The sequence below is a fragment of the Notamacropus eugenii genome, chromosome 5 (assembly GCF_028372415.1).
Source record: "Notamacropus eugenii isolate mMacEug1 chromosome 5, mMacEug1.pri_v2, whole genome shotgun sequence".
NCBI lineage: Eukaryota > Metazoa > Chordata > Mammalia > Diprotodontia > Macropodidae > Notamacropus > Notamacropus eugenii.
In genome coordinates this window covers 103,774,541-103,796,454 of record NC_092876.1, presented here as the reverse complement: position 1 = coordinate 103,796,454, position 21,914 = coordinate 103,774,541, and the positions used below count along the sequence as shown (strand labels likewise).

At 38.2% G+C, this 21,914-nt stretch overlaps 1 protein-coding gene across 3 annotated transcripts in view; it reads right to left on the bottom strand.

The window, feature by feature from the left end:
* Positions 1-21,914, bottom strand: part of ATP7B (ATPase copper transporting beta) — a 121,226-nt gene that overhangs the window by 57,010 nt on the left and 42,302 nt on the right. The window contains exon 1 of one of the 3 annotated variants that reach the window (XM_072610462.1): positions 19,902-21,321. The exons of the other annotated variants lie outside the window; for them this stretch is intronic. Coding sequence (XP_072466563.1) covers positions 19,902-20,096 — 195 coding nt within the window. The 5' untranslated portion in view covers positions 20,097-21,321. Of the gene's footprint in view, positions 1-19,901; positions 21,322-21,914 lie in introns of those variants that run through there. 3 annotated transcript variants of the gene reach the window in all.

Genomic DNA, 21,914 nt, shown 5'->3' with positions numbered 1-21,914 from the left:
TAACCAAGAAAGAAGTTAAAGAGATAAATAAAATTCTGGAAAAGTTGGATATGATAGATCTCTGGAGAAAACTGAATGGCAATAGAAAGGAACATACCTTTTCTCTCAGCAGTATATGGCACCTACACAAAAACTGACCACATATTAGGACATAAAAACCTCACAACCAAATGCAGAAAAGCAGAAATAGTAAATACATCCTTTTTAGATCACAATGCAATAAAAATTCCATTCAATAATGGACAATGGGAAGAAAGATTCAAAATTAATTTGAAATTAAATAATCTAATCCTAAAAAATAAGTAGGTCAAAGAACAAATCATAGAAACAATCAATTTCATTTAATACAACGATGATAATCACCACTGACTAGAGAGATGCAAATCAAAACAACTTTGAGGTACCACATCATACATATCAGACTGGCAAACATGACAGAAGAGGAAGATGATGAATGCTGGAGGAGATGTGGGAGAGTGGAACACATTCATTGTTGGTGGAAATGTGAGCTGATCCAGTCATTCTGGAGAGCAATTTGGAACTATGCCCAAAGGGCAACAAAAATGTGCATCCCCTTTGACCCATCAATATCACGTCTAGAAATTTATCCCTAAGAGATCACAGAAATGGGAAAGGGTCACACATGTACAAAAGTAGTTATAGCACCTCTCTTTGTGGTGGCCAAAAACTGGAAATCAAGGGGAGTGCCTGAATAAATTGTGGTATATGAATGTAATGGAATACTATTGTGCTATAAGAAATTATGAACAGGAAGACTTCAAAGAGGCCTAGAAAGACTTATATGAACTGAGGCTGAGCAAAAGGAGCAGAACCAGGAGAACTTTGTGCACAGCAACGACCACAGTGTGCAAGGATTTTTTCTGAAAGACTTAGAATTTTATTGCAATGCAAGGACTTAAAAAATTCCCAATGGTCTCTTAAGGCAAAATGTCTTCCACATCCAGAGAAAGAACTATGGAATTCGATCACAGAATGTAGCAGATCATTTTCTTTTGTATTACGTTTTAGTTTGTTTTATGATTTCTCCCATTCATTTTAATTCTTCTATGCAACATGACTAAGGTGAAAATGTATTTAATAGGAATATATATGTAGAACCTATATAAAATTGTATGCCAACTTGGGGAGTGAGGGATGAGGGATGAGGGAAGGAAAAGGAAGGAGTGGGAAGAAAATCTAAGTTCCAAAATTTATGGGATACAGCCAAAGTGGTACTTGGGAGAAAATTTATATCTCTAATTGCTTATATCAACAAAACAGACAAAAAAGCAGATCAATGAATTGGACATGTATCTAAAAAAACTAGAAAAAGAACAAATTTGAAATCCCCAATTAAACACCAAATTGGAAATTCTGAAAATCAAAGAAGAGATTAATGAAACTGAAAGTAAGAAAACAATTTCTAAGAACTAATAAACTAGAAGCTTGTTTTATGGGAAAAAAACAATAAAATAGATAAACCATTGGTTAATTTGATTTTTAAAAAAGGGAAGAAGAAAACCAAATTACTAGTATCAAAAATGAAAGGGGTAAATTCACTACCAATGAAGAGGAAATCAAGACAATTGTTAGGAGCTATTTTGCTTAATTATATGTCAATAAATTTGAAAATATAAACAATATGGATGAATATCTACAAAAATAGAAATTATCCAGAATAGCAGAAGAAATAAAATAATTAAATAACCAAATCTGAGAAAAAGAAATTGAACAAACCATCCATCAATGAACTTCCTAAGAAAAAAATCCCCAGGACCAGATGGATTCGTAAGAGAATTCTACCTAACATATAAAGAACAATTAATTCCAGTACCATGTAAACTATTTGGAAAAATAGGCAAAGAAAGAGTCCTACCACATTCCTTTTTATGATACAAATATGGTGCTGATACCCAAATCAGAAAGAGCTAAAACAGAGAAAGAAAATTATAGACCAATTTCTCTAATGAATATTGATGCAAAAATTTCAAATAAAATACTAACAAAGAGATTACAGCAATATATCACGAGGATCATGCACTATGACCAGGTAGGATTCATATCAGGAATGCAGGGCTGGTTAAATATTAGGAAAACTATCAGCATAATAGACCATATCAATAACAAAACTGACAGAATTCATATGATTATCTAAATAGATGCAAAAAAAAAAAGCCTTTGACAAAATACAGCACCCATTACTATTAAAAACACTAGAGAGCATAGGAATAAATGGAATTTACCTCAAAATGATAAGTAATATTTATCTAAAACCCTCAGCAAGCATTATCTGTAAAGGGGATAAGCTAGAAACCTACCCAGTACAATCAGGGGTGAAAGCAAGGATGCCCATTATCACCTCTATTATTTAATATCGTACTAGAAATGTTAGCTATCATAGTAAGAGAAGAAAAAGAAATTAAAGGAATTAGAATAGGCAATAAGGAAACAAATCTATCACTTTGCAGATGATATCATATTATACTTAGAAAAAGCAAGAAAATCAACTAAAAACTATTTGAAGTTATTAACAACTTTAGCAAAGTTGCAGGATACAAAACAAACCCACATAAATTATCCACATTTCTATATATTACCAATAAGGCCCAGCAGCAAGAGACAGAAAGAGAAATTCCATTTAAAATAACTGTAGACAATATAAAACACTTGGGAGTCTACCTGCTAAGACAAACCAGGAACTATATGAATATAACTATAAAATACTTTTCACACAAATAAAGTCAGATCTAAATAACTGGACAAATATTAATTGCTCATGAGTAGGATGAGTCAATATAATAAAAATGACAATTCTACCTAAAATAATCTATGTATTCAGTGCACACCAATCAAACTATCAAAAACCTTATTTTATAGAGCAAGAAAACATAACAACAAAATTCATCTGGAAGAATAAAAGCTTGAGAGTATCAAGGGAATCAATGAAAAAAAGTGAAAGAAGGTAGTCTGGCCATATCAGATCATAAGGGGTGATTGGTGGGTCAGTGGAATAGATTAGGTACACATTATATTGTAGTAAATGATGATAGTAACTTAGTATATGGCAAACTCCAAGATTTAATCTTTTGGAACAAAAACTCATTATGTGACAAAAACTGCTGGGAAAACTAGAAAATACAATGGCAGAAACTATGTATAGCCCAATATGTCACACCATACACCAAGATAAGGTCAAAATGGATACATGATTGATACATAAGGGGTGATCTTATAAGCAAATTAATAGACCATGAAATAGTTTACCTATCAGATTTACGGATAAGGGAAGAATTTAGGACCAAAGAAGATATAGATATACATAGATATGGATATATATACAAAATGTAAAATAATTTTGATTATATAAAATTTAAAAGTTGATGCACAAACAAAACCAATGCAACCAAAATTATAAGGAAAGCAAAAAACTGGGGAAAAATTTTTGCAACAAGTATCTCTGACAAAGGCCTCATTTCTCAAATATATAAAGAACTGAGTCAAATTTATAAAAATACAACTTATTCTCCAACTGATAAATAGTCAAAGGATTAACAGGCAATTTTCAGACATAGAAATCAAAGCTATCTATAGTCATGACAAAATGCTCTAAATCACTATTGATCAGAGAAATGGAAATTAAAATAACTCTGAAGTACCACCCTATACTTATCAGAGTGGCTAATACGATAAAAAAGGAAAATGTTGGACATTGGAGAGGATATGGGAAAACTGGGATACTAATGCACTGCTGGTGGAATGAACTTTGTGGAATGAACTGGTGGAAAACAATCTTTCTGGAGAGCAATTTGGAACTATGCCCAAAAGGCTCTAAAACTGTGCACACCCTTTGATCTAACAATACCACTGCTAGGTCTATATCCCAAAGACATCCAAAAAAAAAAGGGAAAAGGACCTATTTCTACAAAAAATACTTATAGCAGCTCCTTTTGTAGTGACTAAGAATTGTCCATCAATTGGGGAATGGCTAAACAAGCTGTGGTATATGTTTGTAATGGAGTATTATTGCACTATAAGAAATGACAAGGAGGATGATTTCAGAAAAACCTGGAAAGATGTACATGAACTGATGCATAATGAAGTGAACAGAACCAGGAGAACATTGTACACAGCAACAGCAATATTGAACAATGAAGAATTGTGAATGACTTAGCTATTCTCAGCAATATAATGAACCAAAACAATTACAAAAGACTAATGATGAAACATACTATTTGACTGCAGAGAAAGAACTGATATTGATTGAATACAGACTGAAGCATGATATTTTTCCTTTTTTCTTTCTTATTTTTTTATTCAAGTTTCCTGAACAAAATGACTAATATGGAAATGTTTTACATAACTGCACATGTACCTCCATCTGACTGCTTACCATCTCAGGGAGTGGGGAGAGGATGGAAGGAGGAAAGGACAGAATTTGGAATTTAAAACTTTAGATGAAAAATTTAAAAAATTGGGGAAAAAATTCTGCTCAGTATAAGTACAACATCGTGGTTCACTTATTTTTTCAGTTTACAAGGTTGCCTTCAGCTATGCCAAAAAGACTTAAAGGAAATATATTCCTGTAGCAGCAAGCACCCTGACACATCCAGGATGGCCTGCTAACACAGGTTCTTAGATCTGCTTTTCTAAAAGAAAAACAGCTTCTGAGGGGTCAACAATCTTCTTTAATTACATATACCAAGAGAGAAAATACAAGCTGAGAAATAAAGACCAACAGACAGCGCTTCTAACTGTCTGACCATAAGCAATACATACATCACAAATCAACAGACAGATCCAACAGTCTGACCATTACATAGATACATAGATACTAGAGAGGGAAGTACCAACATTTGAGTTTTCAAAGTCGGGGGCTCCTTAATGAGACCCAGAGTTTCATCTGGCACATGAACCTTCTTCCAAAGAGTAAAACCCTCACCTCAGAGTATATATACACATTTCAGAGCTGGAGGGCATCATGACCCTCTAGACCCAGTGCCTCATTAGAAATTAACAAAAGGGGTGGGCCTTCCTACAAAACAAGCCCCGCCCCTGCTAATCAGAGTTCCCATAATGGGCTCCACCTGCTCTCTTACTACTACTTCTTTAAGCTAACTCCATCATCAGTTGAGTGTGAAGGTCCATAGCAAGCATTATATCAAGGTTCACCTAAAGTGAACCTCTTCAAAGGCAAATGTTATGCAAAAAGTCTTCCTCTGATGATGCACCATAGCATGGAAGGGATTTTCATGGAATGCAAGTTCTGCTGGGTACTACCAAGTGGCTATAAACACAGACCAAGAGTTAGACTGTCATCTAAGGATCAGTCTCTCTAAATTCCTAAGTACAAAGAGGCTCATTACCAGTAAACGGGCTAATGAATGATGATTTTTCAATCGTAATAACTCATAAGACGATCACCTAAGGCAATTGTTGGCATTGACATTAATGGAGGGAGCGTCCCTACCAAAGAAGCCAGAGATATCTAAAGTAATGAAGTGAGTACAAGATTCAGAACAAGGGAAGAGTACCTTTTCATACCTCTTCTTTGGGGTCAAGTTTGGTCACAACTTCAGCTTCAATTGTTTCTACTTAATAGGAACTAAATCCTAGTAACAGTGGTAGGTGTTCTTTCCCAAACTTTGATGTCTTTATTTTTAAAGAGGTTATGGGTAGATAAACAAACTGAAGATTATAATTGTCTTTGAAGACAGAGAATATTTATTTCTTATGCTAATATATGAAATCATGAACTAATTGAGTAAAATATTATTAATAATGTTATATCTTTAAAACAGTTAAACTTACAACTTATTCTGAGAATTAAACATAAGTTATCTAGGGAATTAACCTTTAGCTAAGTTGTTTATCCTTTTCCCCTGCTACAATAATCTTTTTGATTTTCTGCCATTTATTATATATCCAAAAGAATATAAGAAAAAGAAGAAAAAAGATGTGAACTTTTTTTTAAAGGCTTGGTAAGAGATGTGACTGAAATTACTAATCAAAAATGAGGGATTTTATTATTCATGTATTTCACTTATCGAAACTAGTCCCTAGAGAACATGGATAATAGTGTTGACTATGTTAATTTCTTGTCACAAGAATACCAGAAAACTAGATTTACTCCAGTAAATCCAACAACCATTTACTAAGTCAATATTATACACAAGAGACTGTGAGGCACCAGGAGAGGATATAAAGACAAACTGGCACAGCCACTGCTTTCAATCAGTTTATAATCTAGGTTGTTCCCAAATCTCTTCCCTTGAGCCACGTCCATAAATGCAAAATGAAAAGGCAAACCAAGCAATCAACAATCCAGTTGGTTTGAATATTACAAACAGTTGGTCTGAAGAACAAACCAATTGAAACAATTGGTTTCTCCTCAGCAGAAAGATACTCTCTCATGAATCAGATGGACAGTTCCCTTGCTTCTTTATTTCACTGTTGGAATAGCCATGGTCTTATTATATTCTCTATTATTTCTACTTATACTAGGACTTTTAAAATGATACTAATAGTGCTACTTCTTCATCATGTCATTTGCTTCCATCACTGCTGCTACATAGCTAACCATTTCCATGTTGTGTCGCCTAAGCACACTGCAGACACAGGTAAGAAAACACAATCTTCTGGATGTGGTCAGCATCAAATAAAGTCTTATTAAAAAGAACAAAGATAAAGGCTACGGAAAAGAAAAATGGACAGATTCTCAAAGAAAGACTAATTCACAGTAATCTCAAAGAGTACTACAAACACATCAGGCTAGCAAACTGCTTCTTTAGGATAAAAACCTAACTCGTTAGCCATCTCCAACATCTAAGAAGTGAATCATCGACAGTTTTCCACACTGTTTATCTTAATTTTTCCTGGTCAAAATTTGTGGAGTGTGTATAACTGCCAAAAGGGTTTATCAAGCAGCTGGAGCCATTCCTTTGCAAGAAACAATACAAATAAATCTCCTTCTAGAAGGGCAGGTTTGTAAAGGCAAGTGGTCTAGGAAGAAAAATCTCTGAAAACAGAGGCAACTTTATGAAATGCCAGAGTGTTTGTTTATTTTGGAACACCTGAGTGTTAGTGGGGTGGTGTGGGAGCAGCTCTCTGTCTGCTGTTACATCAGTTCTTAATTTAATAGACATACATAAGAATATGTTTGTGTGTGTAGTATACATATACATATAAGTACATATATATATGTAGTAAATGCTCAATAAATGTTTATTGAATCAAGATGAATTAAAAGCACAAAATAATTTTCATAAAGATGTTTCTCCAGGTGCAACTATGTGATTGCATTCAATTTTGTTAGACTAATTGTCATTCAACAGTAAGCTGTCAGACAGATAGAAGGAGAACTAGGATGTTAGCATCATGAAAACTTAGAAAAGTGATAGTCTTCAGAAGGAAAGAATGGTCAACTAAGAGATTATTAACTTTAGAGAAAGCAGTTTTATTAAGTGAGGTCAGAAGTAAGAGAATTAGAGACAAAAAGAGCAGACAGAGTTTTTAAGGAGTTTGCCCATGAAGGGGAAGACAGATATAGGACAATTTTTCATAACAAATTCCTGGAAAAAGGAGTTAATTGACCCATCTTTTCTCCATCTTTATTCTTCTGGATCTCTCTGCAGCATCTAACACTGCTCTCCAGCCCCTCTTGCATCTGCTCTGGGTTTTTTTGACCCTGCTATCTTTTTATTAGATAATCAAATCATAATTGTGTCTCCTAAATGTAGCTGTAGCCTGAAGTTATGTCCTAGGCTCTCTTCCCTTTACTTCCACACTCTCAGCAATCAATCAAATCAGTTCCCAAGGGTTTAATGATAATTTCTATGTACTGACTACCAAACACACAACACAATGTCCAAAACAGGGCTCATTAATTTCCACCATCACCCCCCAACCCACCTTTCTTCCAAATTTTTTCTCTGTCTCTTAAGGGTACCACACACTCTGTAGCTACCCTAGGTGACATCCTTACCTCCTCACCCTCTCTCACTCCGCATATCCAATCAGCTGCCAGGCCTTGTTGATTCTACCTCTATCACATCTCACATCCATCCCTTTTCTCTCTACATACACAGCCACTGCCTTACTTCAGGTCTGTATCACTGCTCACCTAGAATGCTATAATGCCCTCCAAGTTAGTCTCTCTGGCACAAATCTGTCCCTCTCCAATTCATCCTCCATGGAACAGCCAAAGTGATTGTCCTAACGTCCAGTTCTAACCAGGTCACTCAAACCCCTGCTCAACAAACTCCAGGGACTCCTTAGGTCTTTAAGGTCAAATACGAAGTCTCACATTTGTCATTTAAAACATTTTGCAACCTGGCCCAACCCACCTGTCCAGCTTTATTACTTTTCACTCCTCTTAATTCATTCTACAATGCAACCAAATGAATCTTGCACTTTCTTACACGTGGTACTTCCTCTCCAGTCTTTGTGCCTTTGCATATTGTTTCTCCAAGCCTTCCAAAATGTAAAATGTATACCAAAATACTTTCTAAGGTGCATTATTTCATCTCTGTGGTACTACATGAAGCAAAACTACTATAAAGAATTCTGATTTCTGGTACTTTACTCCACACAATACCCCCCCACACACACCCACACATCTGAATCATCATGTTCCTCAAAATTATAAGAACAGATTCAGATCCTTCTATGTACATTCAAAAGACATTAATATGTTTCCTATTTTAGATACACTGATTTGAACACTGACAAGGAAAGGCGACTAGAATGATTGAGAGGGCACAGACCAAGACCACTGGTTGAAGAAACTGGAGATATTTACCTGGGAGAAAAGACTTTTAAGGGACATCGTAGGTGGCTAGCTATCTGCAAGTATTTGAAGTACAATCACAAGGAAGACTTGCTTCGTTTGACCCCAGAGAGAAGAGGAATTTGCAGAGAAACTTGCGGCTCAATGTAATAAATAGCTTTCCAGTAGTGAAAGGGGCTGCACCAAGAATTAATGTGCTCTCAGAAACCTTAGTGTATTCAAAGGGTATTGAGGAAGTTAATTAAGAAAAACAGAGGATCTGGGAATTTCATTTCTGAAAGTTTGAGAGGAGAAATAAAAGGAAAGATAAAAGGAATATAATACTATAAAGGAGAAAGGGTGGGGTAGAACTTGTATTTCCCATAATTGAGGAGCATGAAGAGGAGTATAGAAACATGGGGAAGGGGTGGGGATAGCAGGCATCATATTAACCATACCCTTATCTGTACCAAATTGTTTTGTGTTTGTCCTTCGTTGCCTAAGAAGACCATGCCATCAGAGGAATGATGACATGACTTGCATTTGACTTTGCTTTGAGTGAGGGAGAGCTGTGCAGGTCACCAGCCTCACTTCTCCTCCTCCTCTGAATCCAGTGACCAAATATTCATCAGGATGACTGGAGATGACCCAGGATGCATTGGGAGACCTTAACCCCTTTAGGCCAAGGTCTTTCCAGGTACTTACTTAGGGTGAGACAATACCCATTCATTGAATAGGCCTGTTTAAGAAGTAGCCAGGGCATGGCCCCATTAATGAGGCCAAGAAAAAGAAAGACATCAGGCTGGGAGGGAAACAGCAACAAGTTAGTATTGACAACCACTGTAAAGCTAGGACGGTCCAGAGGAGTCCTTCGGCGGGGACCCACTGGGGTCCCAGCTTCAGAGTGCAGTAGGTTTAAGGTTTTGGGAGAGGACAGGACAGAGGAGAGGAGGGGAAAGATCTGTACCAAACAGAAAAGGGCTGAATGCAGACACACACACACACACACACACACACACACACCCTACCTTGTTGTAGAAATACATCAAACTCCTAAAGAAAGAGGCAAGAACAGGCAGAGGAGAGATTAAGAAGAAAGATAATACTGGGGAAGAAATAGTCATAAAGAAAACAAACTTCCTGATTCTGAAAGTCTGAGGGAGTGAGGGGTAAGGTAGAGAAGAAAAAAGTCAAGGCTAGGCAGACAAGTGAAGAGAAAAGAGGGAGAAGGAGAGGGAAAGGAGAAGAGCAGGGGAAAGGAGGGGAGGGGAGGAGAAGAGATTAAGGGCATATCCTTTAAGTGGTGAATGGCTGAACACATTGTATGGAATAGTACTGCACCATAAGAAAAGAAGAAAGAGACAATTTCAGACAATCCTGGAAACTAAACACTAACAGAGTGAAATGAGTAGAACTAGAACAACTTATACAATGACAACATCGTAAAGAAAAACAATTTTGAAAGACTTCAGAACTCTGACCAAAGTCATAACTCACCAGAGGACCTATGATAAAGCATGTCATCTACCTCCTAACAGAGAAGTGATGACAGCACAGCAAACACATGATTTTGGACAGGACCAATCAATCAACCAATCAATAAATACTTATTAAGCACCCACTAGTGCCAGGCACTGTGCTAAGCACTGGAGATACAAAAGAGACAAAATACATTAGCTGTATGACCCCTAGGCAAGTCACTTAATCTTGCTTGCCTCAATTTCCTCATTTGTAAAATGAGCTGGAGAAGGAAATAGCAAACCACTCCAGTATCCTTGCCAAGAAAACCCCATGGAGTGTATGGGCATGCTCTGATCCATGGGGTCATGAAAAGTCAGACACAACTGAACAACAATAATGTTCAGAATGGACATAAAGAGGGATAAAGATTAGACAGAAAGACAGCTAGACAGACACAGCTATCTATCTATGTCTTTATGTTCTTTAAAAAGTATTAAGTCCCCAACCAATGGCAGCCTTCAAGTAAAGGAGTAAAGGTTGTTTGACCATTGTTGGAGAAGCTGGAGGAATTCCCTTCTGCGTGTAAGGTGGGCTAAGTGATCCCTAGGTCCTCTCTGGCTCGGCTTCTGTTGTCCTGTGACTTTAAACATCTGGGTTAGTTAAACATATGGGTGTTGTATGGATCTGAGCAGTCACACTTAGTATATAACTGAAGGGGGGGTGGGGCTTATTCTTTCCTTTCTTACCCTTATTGTTTTTAAGCAGAATAGGAACAGCAATTTACATCAACTGCCAATATTCCTAAATATGATCTCATCTTCTGTCTTTGTGTCCTAGCCCAGGCTGACCCCGTCCCCTTCATTTCTCATTCTCAGCTTCTTCCAAAGCTCATTTCACACACTGCTTCTGTACAAGACTGTTCTCGATCTCCGTGGTGGCCAGGGCTCTTTGTAAAATTATTTTGTGTTTATTTTGCTTGCATTTTGCATTTGCTTATATGTGTATACATTGTATACACGTTGTAAGTTACCTGCAGGCAGGGGTTGTTTCATTTTTGGCTTTGCATTCTCAGAGCTCAACACAGGGCCTAGCACAGAGTAAAAGCTTAATAAATGATTACTGATTGATTTTATACAGCACTTTTCACTTGTAATTCTTACACATCCATGGCCTATGGTCAGCACTAACTGCCTCAATTCCTTGGTTCAAGGGAACAGACACAAAGTCGGGTTAAGACCAGCATGCTGTTCTAGGTGACAATACCTTCCATCCTCTACTTAGCACTTTTGTCATTTCACAGAATGCACACTGGATTATTTCCCCCAACGGTCATCCTTTCCCCCTATACTCAAGTCACACAGACCATCTTCCTTCTCCATGGGGAGAAGGAAAAGTCATTAGCAGAATCACATCTTCTGTTCTGGTGCTATATATATACTCTTAGTACTAGATACATCCTGGACTACCATTCTCAAGCAGCCTTATTTATAAATTGGGGTGTAGGGTGAGTTCAGGGAGGACCAGTACCTTTGGTGTGATGGCTGCCAAACCCTTTTCAGGGCTGCTTCCAACTTTGGTGTCTACCTGTTCCACCTCACTCTCACCTGTGGCTCCAAGCATGCGCAGTGGCCACACCCTGGTAAACTGTTTCAGCAGATGGACCAAACCAGGCTGAGGGTAACCAAGGGGTCCCAAACCCAGTGGTGAGTTAAGGGGGTGTGTACCCCAAGCATGTGAAGACTTCCCCTGGTGGAGTGGGTGGATGAGAACAATTTGTTCCAACAGCCATGCAGGCAGCTGAAGCAGGAGATACGAAGCACTTAAGAGTTTGGTTAGGCACCAAAGACTTGGCACGTCATTCACTGCATCCTGAGTCATCGCCAATCGTCTTGACTCTGTCCTGCAACTGGATTATGATGACTCTGGAGGAGAGAGTGAGGCTGACAACTTCGTGCAACTCTGCCTCACTTAAGTCCAATTTATGCACAAATCAAAAGACATCACCCAAAAGACAAAAAAAAGAGACACCACCTAAGAATTATCTGAATACCAAAGAACCACAGGGACACCAGAGGCCAGGAGAAGTCAATAATTTCTAGCCTCTTCCTCGAAACAGAACTATATCACCACCTCAGACAGCTGGATATATCTGTCCTATTTTCAAAGAATGCTTCGATAAGACCCATGACCTCAGATGGTAACCTTTTTAATAAACTGGAAATGCTTATCCTCACAGGAGAAATAATGTGACCTTGTGGCCTTTAATATTTGGCTGGATCTCTCATCTCATCAGTGTAGGCACTCCCTCTACCAGATCTCCATCCATCTATCCACACTTTCTTATTCTGTACAACTCCTAGTCATGTCCTTTCACAGATACTCTAAAGGGGTCCATCCAATGTATTAGGGTCCTTCCTACAGACTCCTTAATATTCACTGAATGGAGCACAGGGGCTGTCCATCAGTCATAGTTCTAAGTTGGTAGATGGATATCCTGATTCTTTCTGGCTCTGACAATCTCTTTAATACCACTTCAGAACAGTCTTTTATTGGTAATGTGTTGTAATCTACTTACACTTACTATGTGTGTCTGTATTCATGCCCCTTTACATGACCCATAATTTTAATTTTCATGACCAGACAGCACCCCGAAAGACTTTTGGTGTTGAAAAGTAGGCCTTTGTTAAAAGCACTCCCCAATTTCCCAAAAGTTCTCCTCCTCCTGCTTAATTCTGGGCCCAGCTCCTTGGACGTTTCTCGTGTCTAAGGTGTAAGTACTACTGGATTTGTTCAAAGGGCTATCTACCTAAAAGCACATCACAGTGTCAACATTAGGTATTCTGTGTCTTCATTGTTTTTCATATGTGGATAGTTCAGGAGATAATTTTGAGAAATTATAGATTTCCGGATGTTCTTCAATGTTCCAGCATTTGACTAATCAATTAACAAGCATTTACTAAAAACTTACTATGCACCAAGCACTATGTGTGCTGATTGCTGAAGACAGACAAAAACTAGATAGCCAATGCACTCAAGTAATAGATAATCTGATAAGGGAAACAACATGGATGTGTAATTTCATACAAAACAGATAACAAATAAATATGTTAATGGAGGGAGGGTGGTGCTAATAGTTTGGGAGGTCTGGAAAGTTGGTGCCTGAGCTGAGTTTAAAGCAAACTAGAGACTAAGAACAGGGGGAAGAGGGAGTTCATTCCAAGAATGATGGACACTGCAGTAGTAATGGAGTTCCTATGTGAGAAACAGCAAGAAGGCCAGTTTGGCTAGACCAAAGATCATGCAAAGGGCAGCAATGTATAATAAGGCTGGAAGGATAGATTGTGGCCGGCTTGTGAAAAGCATGAAATACTAAACAAAGAAGTTTACATTCCATGCTAGAATGGAGGATAGCCGTAGGCTTTGGGACAATGATTTTGGCACCTGTCTGAAAGACGAATTGGAAAAGACAGAGACTTAAGGCAGGAAGATTAATTTGGAAACTACTACAGCAGTCCAGTAAGAGGGTCTAAACTAAGGATATATCATGAAAAAAAAGAAAAGGGAATGTTTTTTAAACAAGATATGGAGGTTAAAAAGGACAAAATATGACAACCCACTCAACATGTGCAAAGATTACCAGCACAAAGTCATCCACAAACAGAAGCACTGGAAGACCACAAAATCCATGAAATCGAAGCTTTTTGAGGGTTGACACAGCTTCACTTCTATCTTTCTATCCCCAAGACTTAGCACAGTATTTTGCATGTGGTAGGTGCTTAAGAAATGATTACTGAATTTAATCTCTAAGGAATTTCTCTTCCCTTTGGATTCTGCGTTGGATATCCTCTGTAAGAATGGCAAGCCTTTGGTGAATAATCACCTTCATATTTTTACATCCTGCATGACATTCAAAAAATTAAGCACTTACAACTTTCAAAGAATCTTGTATGATTCCAGCAAATTCATGAGAGATACCTTTCTGGAGGAGAGTCGTTAAGGTGAAATTCTGCTCTAAGAAATCAAATGCGTTTTTGTGGTCAACAAACATTAAGCATTGTGGAATTTTCTATTCTCTCCACCTTTTAGCTAACTGTATAACTCTAAATAAATACCTGCTATAGTTTTGCTACATTTTGCAAAAACCTTCCTGTTTGTTCTCATATTCTAATCAAAATTGTCCTCAATACATATGTATATTATTCTTATAAAGGTGTGGTTGAGATAGGAAGAACATGGATCAGCAGTTATTAATAGTCTCTCTGTCTCATCATCAGTTCAGTCTGTGATCTTCTCTAAGCATCTGGAATCTCTATAAGAAAAAGGAAACTGAATCAACACCTGACAAGGCAGAGGATCCTATGAATTCCCGAGACACCATAGAACCACAGCAGCATGTTCTTGAGTGGATAAAAGAAAAATAACCATTGAGAAAGAATAATTCATGGCAGAATTACAAAGCAGAAATAATTAGTAGAATAGAAAAATTAGAATCCACTGTAGAAAGTCTCACCAGAGATAGAAATATGGACTGGGAATGCATGCAGATGAAAGTGAAGGACAATACGGAAGAAAAGCAAAAAGCAATAAAAGAAAACATGATCTCCATATAAGCAAAACATTGATGTTCAAGACCAGATGAGCAGAGAAAACTTAAGAATTGCAAGTTTCCCAGAAAAATACAAAACGTTCCCCAAGATTTGAACATAATTTAAGAAATAATACTTGAAAACTACCCAGAATAATATTTCTCTAATAAGAGAAGGGAAACTGGGTTGCACAGTGGATAGAGTTTTGGGCCTCATCTTCCTTGGTTCAAATCCAGCCTCAGATACTTACTAATTGTATGACTCTGGGCAAGTGATTTACCTTTGTTTGCCTCAGTTTCCTCATCAGTAAAATAAGCTGGAGAAAGAAATGGCAAACCACCTCAGTATCTTTGCCAAGAAAATCCTAAATGAGGCCACAAAGAGTAGGACAAGATTAAAAAAGCAACTGAACAACAAGTAACGTAAACTATACAGAATGGATAATAATCAGTTTATTTGGGCTAATTTCTTTTAAACTAAGGTAGTAAAAAAGCAAATGAATTTAGGAACATACTGTGAAAGCATACTAAAAAGTTCCTTTTTACTTCAATTGAAAATATTAAGAAATAACATTATCTAGTCTAAAAATCATTTCCAGACTTTTCCCTTTAGGAAAATGTATAAAAGGTGAAGGATAAAGATTAAGGTTCTAGGAATGAAGTGGTAACCAAATTTAACTCTTTTCTGGTTAGTATCTTTCTCACCTTCTGAAATTAGACTACTAACCCATGTAAGGGCAGTCCCTTCTTTGAACATCTCATAAAGTGTTTACAGTATGTCACCTGTGATGGGTCATGGGGAGCCATAGAAGGGAGTGGTCAGAGACGGATGAATAATTTTAGGAGGATGGTTTTCTAATCGCTTTACCAAATTAAGTGACTATTATTCCATTAGATGAAGAAGAATGTTAACCACAAAACCACATTTCATTATTTTGTGCCATTTTCTTGTTCAAGCTTTCTATAAATGTTATCTCAAAATATCTTGGAGAAAAAGATGCCCAAGAACATAAAGAGACTATAACAGTCTGGATATTGCTCTAAGTTAGAAATTCTTCATTTTAAAATAATGGTAAATATGTTAAAATATTTCTGGCAAACTTTTGCCTAAGAGACAGAGTACAGTATTAATAGTGATTTTTTTTTTCTTCAGCAACACAAATTCATGACCCAGGCACCTAAATTAAGAGTTAAAATTCCTCAAAATAGTTATCTTAACAGCTTTTCTCAGCAGAGAAACAAATGCCTTACAGTTCAACTTCTTAACGTTTCAGAGAATTGCATCATTATCTAACTTCTGTCTACTGCAGCAAATATTTCATTTGATGCTTTATCAAATAACAACCTTGTGAGCTAGGGCAGTGTCACTTCTCTGATAACGATCCGCATCCAAGATCCAAGGAGGCAAGGGAAGGTTAAAGGCTAATCTTGCACTATCAGTCAAGCAGTCAATCTCTAAGAGTGTGTTGGTTTGGTTTGGTTTTTAATATTCTAATGAAATGCTCTAAGTCAAGTCAGTAAGGCCATAATTCTCTTGCATCATTTCCCAGAATCAAGAGAAGCCCCCATACTACATATAGTACAGCTACTTGCGGATATGTATCCCAGGTGGTTTTCCAGAGTTTAATTAAGGGTGGATTACTCTAAGCTTTTTCAAATGTTTATATTATAGAAAAACAATTAGTATGCCCAGACTTTTAATATTTCACACAACGCTGATGAATTCAGATGGCACACAAATGTCCTAGGTCTGATGGAATAAACTAATCTTTATCTTTATTATAAACTCATATGGTTTTTGCTGTAATGTAATGGCTGCACTGTTCTTAGCACAGACTCAGTTACAATTCAATGAATATAAGATACATTCAAGAATAGGTGTGCGTGTATCAACTTTCTTTTTATCAAACTGCATAACAGGGTCTCATTATTTAAAGGAGTGATCATAGAATTCCTTCTTAAATCACAAAATTATTTTGAAAAGTGCCTGATAATGGCTAACATTTAAATACAGTTGGGTTTTTACCTATCAGACTTACTTCAGGTGGAATACAATGGACTGGATTCAGAAGGTCATCACGAGTTCATCTAGGCCCAATTTAACTACCCCTGAGAACTCTGCCTCATGTTTATAAAGCTCAAGAGACAGAAGATAGCAAAGGAACAACCCCAGCAGGCAAGAAGTCCCTTTTTGTTTCTAGTTTAAGTATGTCTTTCCCGTTATGATTTAGTGCCATTTTCTTTGCTATCTCTTTTGTTTCTCTTTTATTTCCCCAAAGCTTTTAGGAGCTGACGAACCCTATATTTTACTGTCACGATTTGATTCCACATCAATGGCAGCAATGTGAAAAATAAGATACAAATTCATAGTAGCCTTAATCATTAGAACAGAGCATCATCTGGAACATGACCCTGCTCTAACTAAAAGAACTCTGTGCATGCAAACTACCAATCCATGTGAGAAATTACTACTGTTCCAGTGTCCTTGGGTATCATTAGAACATGACTAAATGCAGCATATCAAGCGTTACTGTGGTCCCCCAAAACATCCACAGTTTACGTAGGTATTTGGTTACTCAGTTTTAATCAATCAACAAGCATTTATTAAGCTCTTACTATATGCCACGTACTGTATTAGGTGTTGAGGATTAAAAGGCAAAAAAAAAAAAAATGAAGCAGTATTTGTTCTCAGAGAGCTTTCATGTTATTAGGAGAGAGAACACATGCATATATGTGTAAAATATTACATGTAATAAATACACAATAAATGCAAAGCTATTAGGGAGAGAGGGCACTACCATTTAGGAAATCAAGAAAGGCCTCCTAAAGAAGGTGGTGTCTGAGCCGCATCTTAAACTATATAAGGTATCATATATCCATACGTGTATATGAAAGAATGAGTTTTAAAAAGCATTCATGAAGCACTTACTATGTGTAAAGGGCCAGCCAGGTGGTGCAGTAGATAGAGCACCAGTGCAGGAGTCAGGAAGACCTGAGTTCAAATCTCACCTCAGACACTTGACACTCACTAGCTGTGTGACCTTGGGCAAGTCACTTAACCCCAACTGCCTCCTCCTGGGTCATCTCCAGTCATCCTGACGTATATCTGGTCACTGGATTCAGATGGCTCTGGAGCAGTGAGGCTGGTGATCTGCACAGCCCTCACTCAAAACAAAGTCAAGTGCAACTCATGTCATTACTTCTCTGATGGCATGGTCTTCTCAGGCAATGAAGGATGAGCACACATACACTATGTGTAAAGCACTATGCTGAGCACTGGGGATGCAAAGAGAAAAGTGGGACTGCTTTCGAAGCACTTACATTCTAATGGAGACATGAAATAGACAAGAGGTTTCAGGTATGGGTCAGACAGAAAGACACTGTGATCTTAGGGAAATATAGATGATATATAAATGGAGAGACAGATATATCTTATATATGAGTACTCTTTGCATCACTTTGAGTTTAAATTTTTGCTTTGTTTTCATATCACTTAAACCAGTTACTTCTAACCAGTTATCTCCTTCATTACTAATTTCAATTCTAAACTAAGTAACCTGTGAGGAGGGCTACTATACCCAGACAATATAGATCATATCAAGTGAATTACACAACTGGAAAATCTACTACAGTCATTTTTTTTTTTTGCAGAGGGAATTGTGTTTTAACCACCTTTCTAACTGCCTCCTTCTTTAGTGAGTGACCAGAAAACCAGTTATAGTTTCAGTTTCTCACACAAAAACTTAAGGAATTCATTGGTCCCTGTAAAGTGCTACTTTGATTATTTTAACTGAAATGCTGAGAAGCAGGCTAGCTCCCATTGAATTCCAGATTATAACTGTGGAGTTGGAATACTCTTCCTCCCTAGACCTCCAAAATCTTTATTTTCTGATATGACTTTAAAAAAAAACAAACCTTCAAGCCCTAGAAGCATCCTGCTTTGAGGAAGGGAATACCAACTTAAATAACTTTACTTGTCCCTTTAGGATTTCAAACACCTGTCACATATCAGTTTAACTCCTAAATTGGGGAATTTATTCTGATAATCCACGCTTTTACATGCACCTTGAAAAAAAATCCAAGAGAAGAAAATGGCAACCACTAATGGTCTATCAAGAATGTGCCCCATGGGTGATGAAGTAGAGGAGTTGCATAACCATCAAGACCATTTTTTCCCACTGATTAAAAGAAGAACAAGATTGATTTTTCCATTCCCTTATCAACAAGGTCTGTCCTAACTCCGGCTCTGGCAATAAATTACTAAAACTGTCAGCAACCACAACTCCACATTGGTGTCTTGGCCCTCTAAAGAATATTTTTAATTGTTTTGCAATCAAAATATTGGCAAAACATAACAGAATACAGAAAAACATTTTTCTGCCTTTAAGCCAAAATGTTGAAACATGGAGGCTGAATATTTATGCAACTGAATTAAATGTCTTAGAGATAACTCCAAGAAGCCCTAGGCATAAAATTCACCTTAACTTTTAGTGCTTCTAAACAATTATTAACAGTAATAGCAAAAATAATCATAAAGGCCACATAAGAATTAAGCCAATTCTACTTTGTACCCATTGGTGGAAAACCTTTAAGAACAATTGTCAATTATTTTTTAAAGTAATTTTCCTGGGACAAAAGATCCTATGCAAAATAATTACCTTTTCCACTCATAAAAATAACAAAGCTTCAAGCAATAAATTAAGTAAATAATTGTTGCTTTTGCTTTGTTTTCAAGTCATCTACCTTGTCTTTAAATGTAAGCCTACAGCTAAAATTTAAATTTACATGAGGAAAGGAAAAATCTCATTTTGGAGACCTTGCGTTTTGGACCAACGCGCAGACTACACTTTGGAATCACTGCTACAGGTTTCCAAAGTATTTTGCCAAAACTCACCAAGAGAAGACAAAATCTGTCACCTCGATGAAGCAATAATGCTGAGAAAACTCCCATCACCTTCTAGTTCTAAACACACGTACACACCCAGTCTACGGAGCTCGCTCCTTATCGATACACACAACATACGGGGGCATCACAATCCCCACCTGTTTTAATAGCTGTCTGAGAGCAGCCCCCTCCAAAAGCCCACTGACCTGAGGGGAGCTGGGCCCTGGCACTCCATTGGAGACTCCTGGAGCCAGTTCCTTTCCCTTCGGGGGTACTGGCTTAGAACAGGCGCCTAAAGGCGGGACTCTCCTGAAGGAGGATCGCTGGTGAACCGACAGCAGAGTCACATCGGGATCGCTTAGAGATGCCAGGGAGGACGGGTCCAGCCGGCTCCCCTTCATCTCCACAGCCCTGCCAGCCAAGTTGGCTTCTCCCAGCAGTCTGGTGAGGGCAGAAGACCCAAACCCTACGTCCTGGAGCGCTCGGGCTCGCGGTGCGCCTAGACCGCGGGTCCCGGCCCCGGCAGGCTGCACCCTGCCCTGCCTGGGCTCCTTCTCTTCCCCCTCTGCCCGCTGCTCGGCATCTCTCCACTCATCACACTGCAGTCACTAATCTCTGCGCACGGCCCCAGGGTTCACCCAGCACTGACGCCTTTCAGAGCCTCCGAGGCACGGGGAGTGCGCGCCAGCCCTGCCAGCCCTGCCAGCCCTGCACAATGAGCTCCCCAAGCTGAGGGCGATCTCCTCTTCGCCTTGGGCACGGTCACGGCTCCTGGAAACCCTGCCCTTCTACCACGGAATTGCTAGAGTTCCCTGCGTGACACAGAGCTCTTTCTGTTACTGGCTGGTAGAGTACTTTGTTACCAGAACGTGTATGTCCTAGGCAACATGACTTGCGTTTTTCAACAGTATCAAAAAGTGTTGTTGTTTGGCTTCCCCTTGGACCAAAGTCATTACACTACGAGGAAAAAAACCCTTCCTGTGCGCGAATCCATTAGACATCACAAGCTTTCTTAGAAAACGGCCCTGACCAATGCTACCTCTCAAGTCACCTACGAGGAAGCACTCTGGGGCCATGGAAAAACTAGGCAGACAAGAACATCTGACAATAAATAACATGAAACTGACAGCAGGCTCCTGCTCTGATGCTGCCACTGAGCTGGACAAGTTATGGAAGTTCACTGCGCCTCCGTTTCCTCATTTGTAAAAATGGAGACTATGCACATTACAGAACTTTTGATTAAGATTAAACAGACGTGGTTTGTGAAAGCACTTTGTAAACTGTATAGTCAATAACTATACAGATGTAAGATGAAACAGTGCCGTAAGAGTTCAAATGATATTGACTTTGTAAAGCCCTTGGTGCCCTAAAGTCTCCCCTTACCACAAAACTTCCCCTTCTCCTGGACCAAGTAATTCCCTGTCTCCACCCCACATCCTGGGGAATGGGATTTCCTTATCTTGTGTCATTCATGGTCCTCACCCTGTGCCTTTATCTCCAAGATTTCCCCTAGATCTCCAACCCCCACAAGGAAACCCTAAAATCATCCTATATAAACCTGGTCCCTTTCCTATACCGTTGCCTTTGTTTAGCTCCTTGCTAAATCTCAGGATGGCTGCTTTTGTGTCAATAAAGCTCCCAATTTTTTTTCAGGGTGCATGTAAAAGCGTGGATTATCAGAATAAATTCCCCTAATTTAGGAGTTAAACTGATATGTGACAGGTGTTTGAAATCCTAAAGGGACAAGTAAAGTTATTTAAGTTGGTATTCCCTTCCTCAAAGCAGGATGCTTCTAGGGCTTGAGGGTTTGTTTTTTTTTAAAGTCATATCAGAAAATAAAGATTTTGGAGGTCTAGGGAGGAAGAGTATTCCAGCTCCACAGTTATAATCTGGAATTCAATGGGAGCTAGCCTGCTTCTCAGCATGATTTCAGGTAAAATAATCAAAGTAGCACTTTACAGGGACCAGTGAATTCCTGAAGTTTTTGTGTGAGAAACTGAAACTATCACTGATTTTATGGTCACTCACTAAAGAAGGAGGCAGTTAGAAAGGTGGTTAAAACACAATTCCCTCTGCAAAAAAAAAAATGACTGTAGTAGATTTTCCAGTTGTGTAATTCACTTGATATGATCTATATTGTCTGGGTATAAAGGTACAGAGAAGGTCTAAGTGAATCACCCACATTTTGAACCAGCTCTCCCATCTCTGTCTCTTCAACA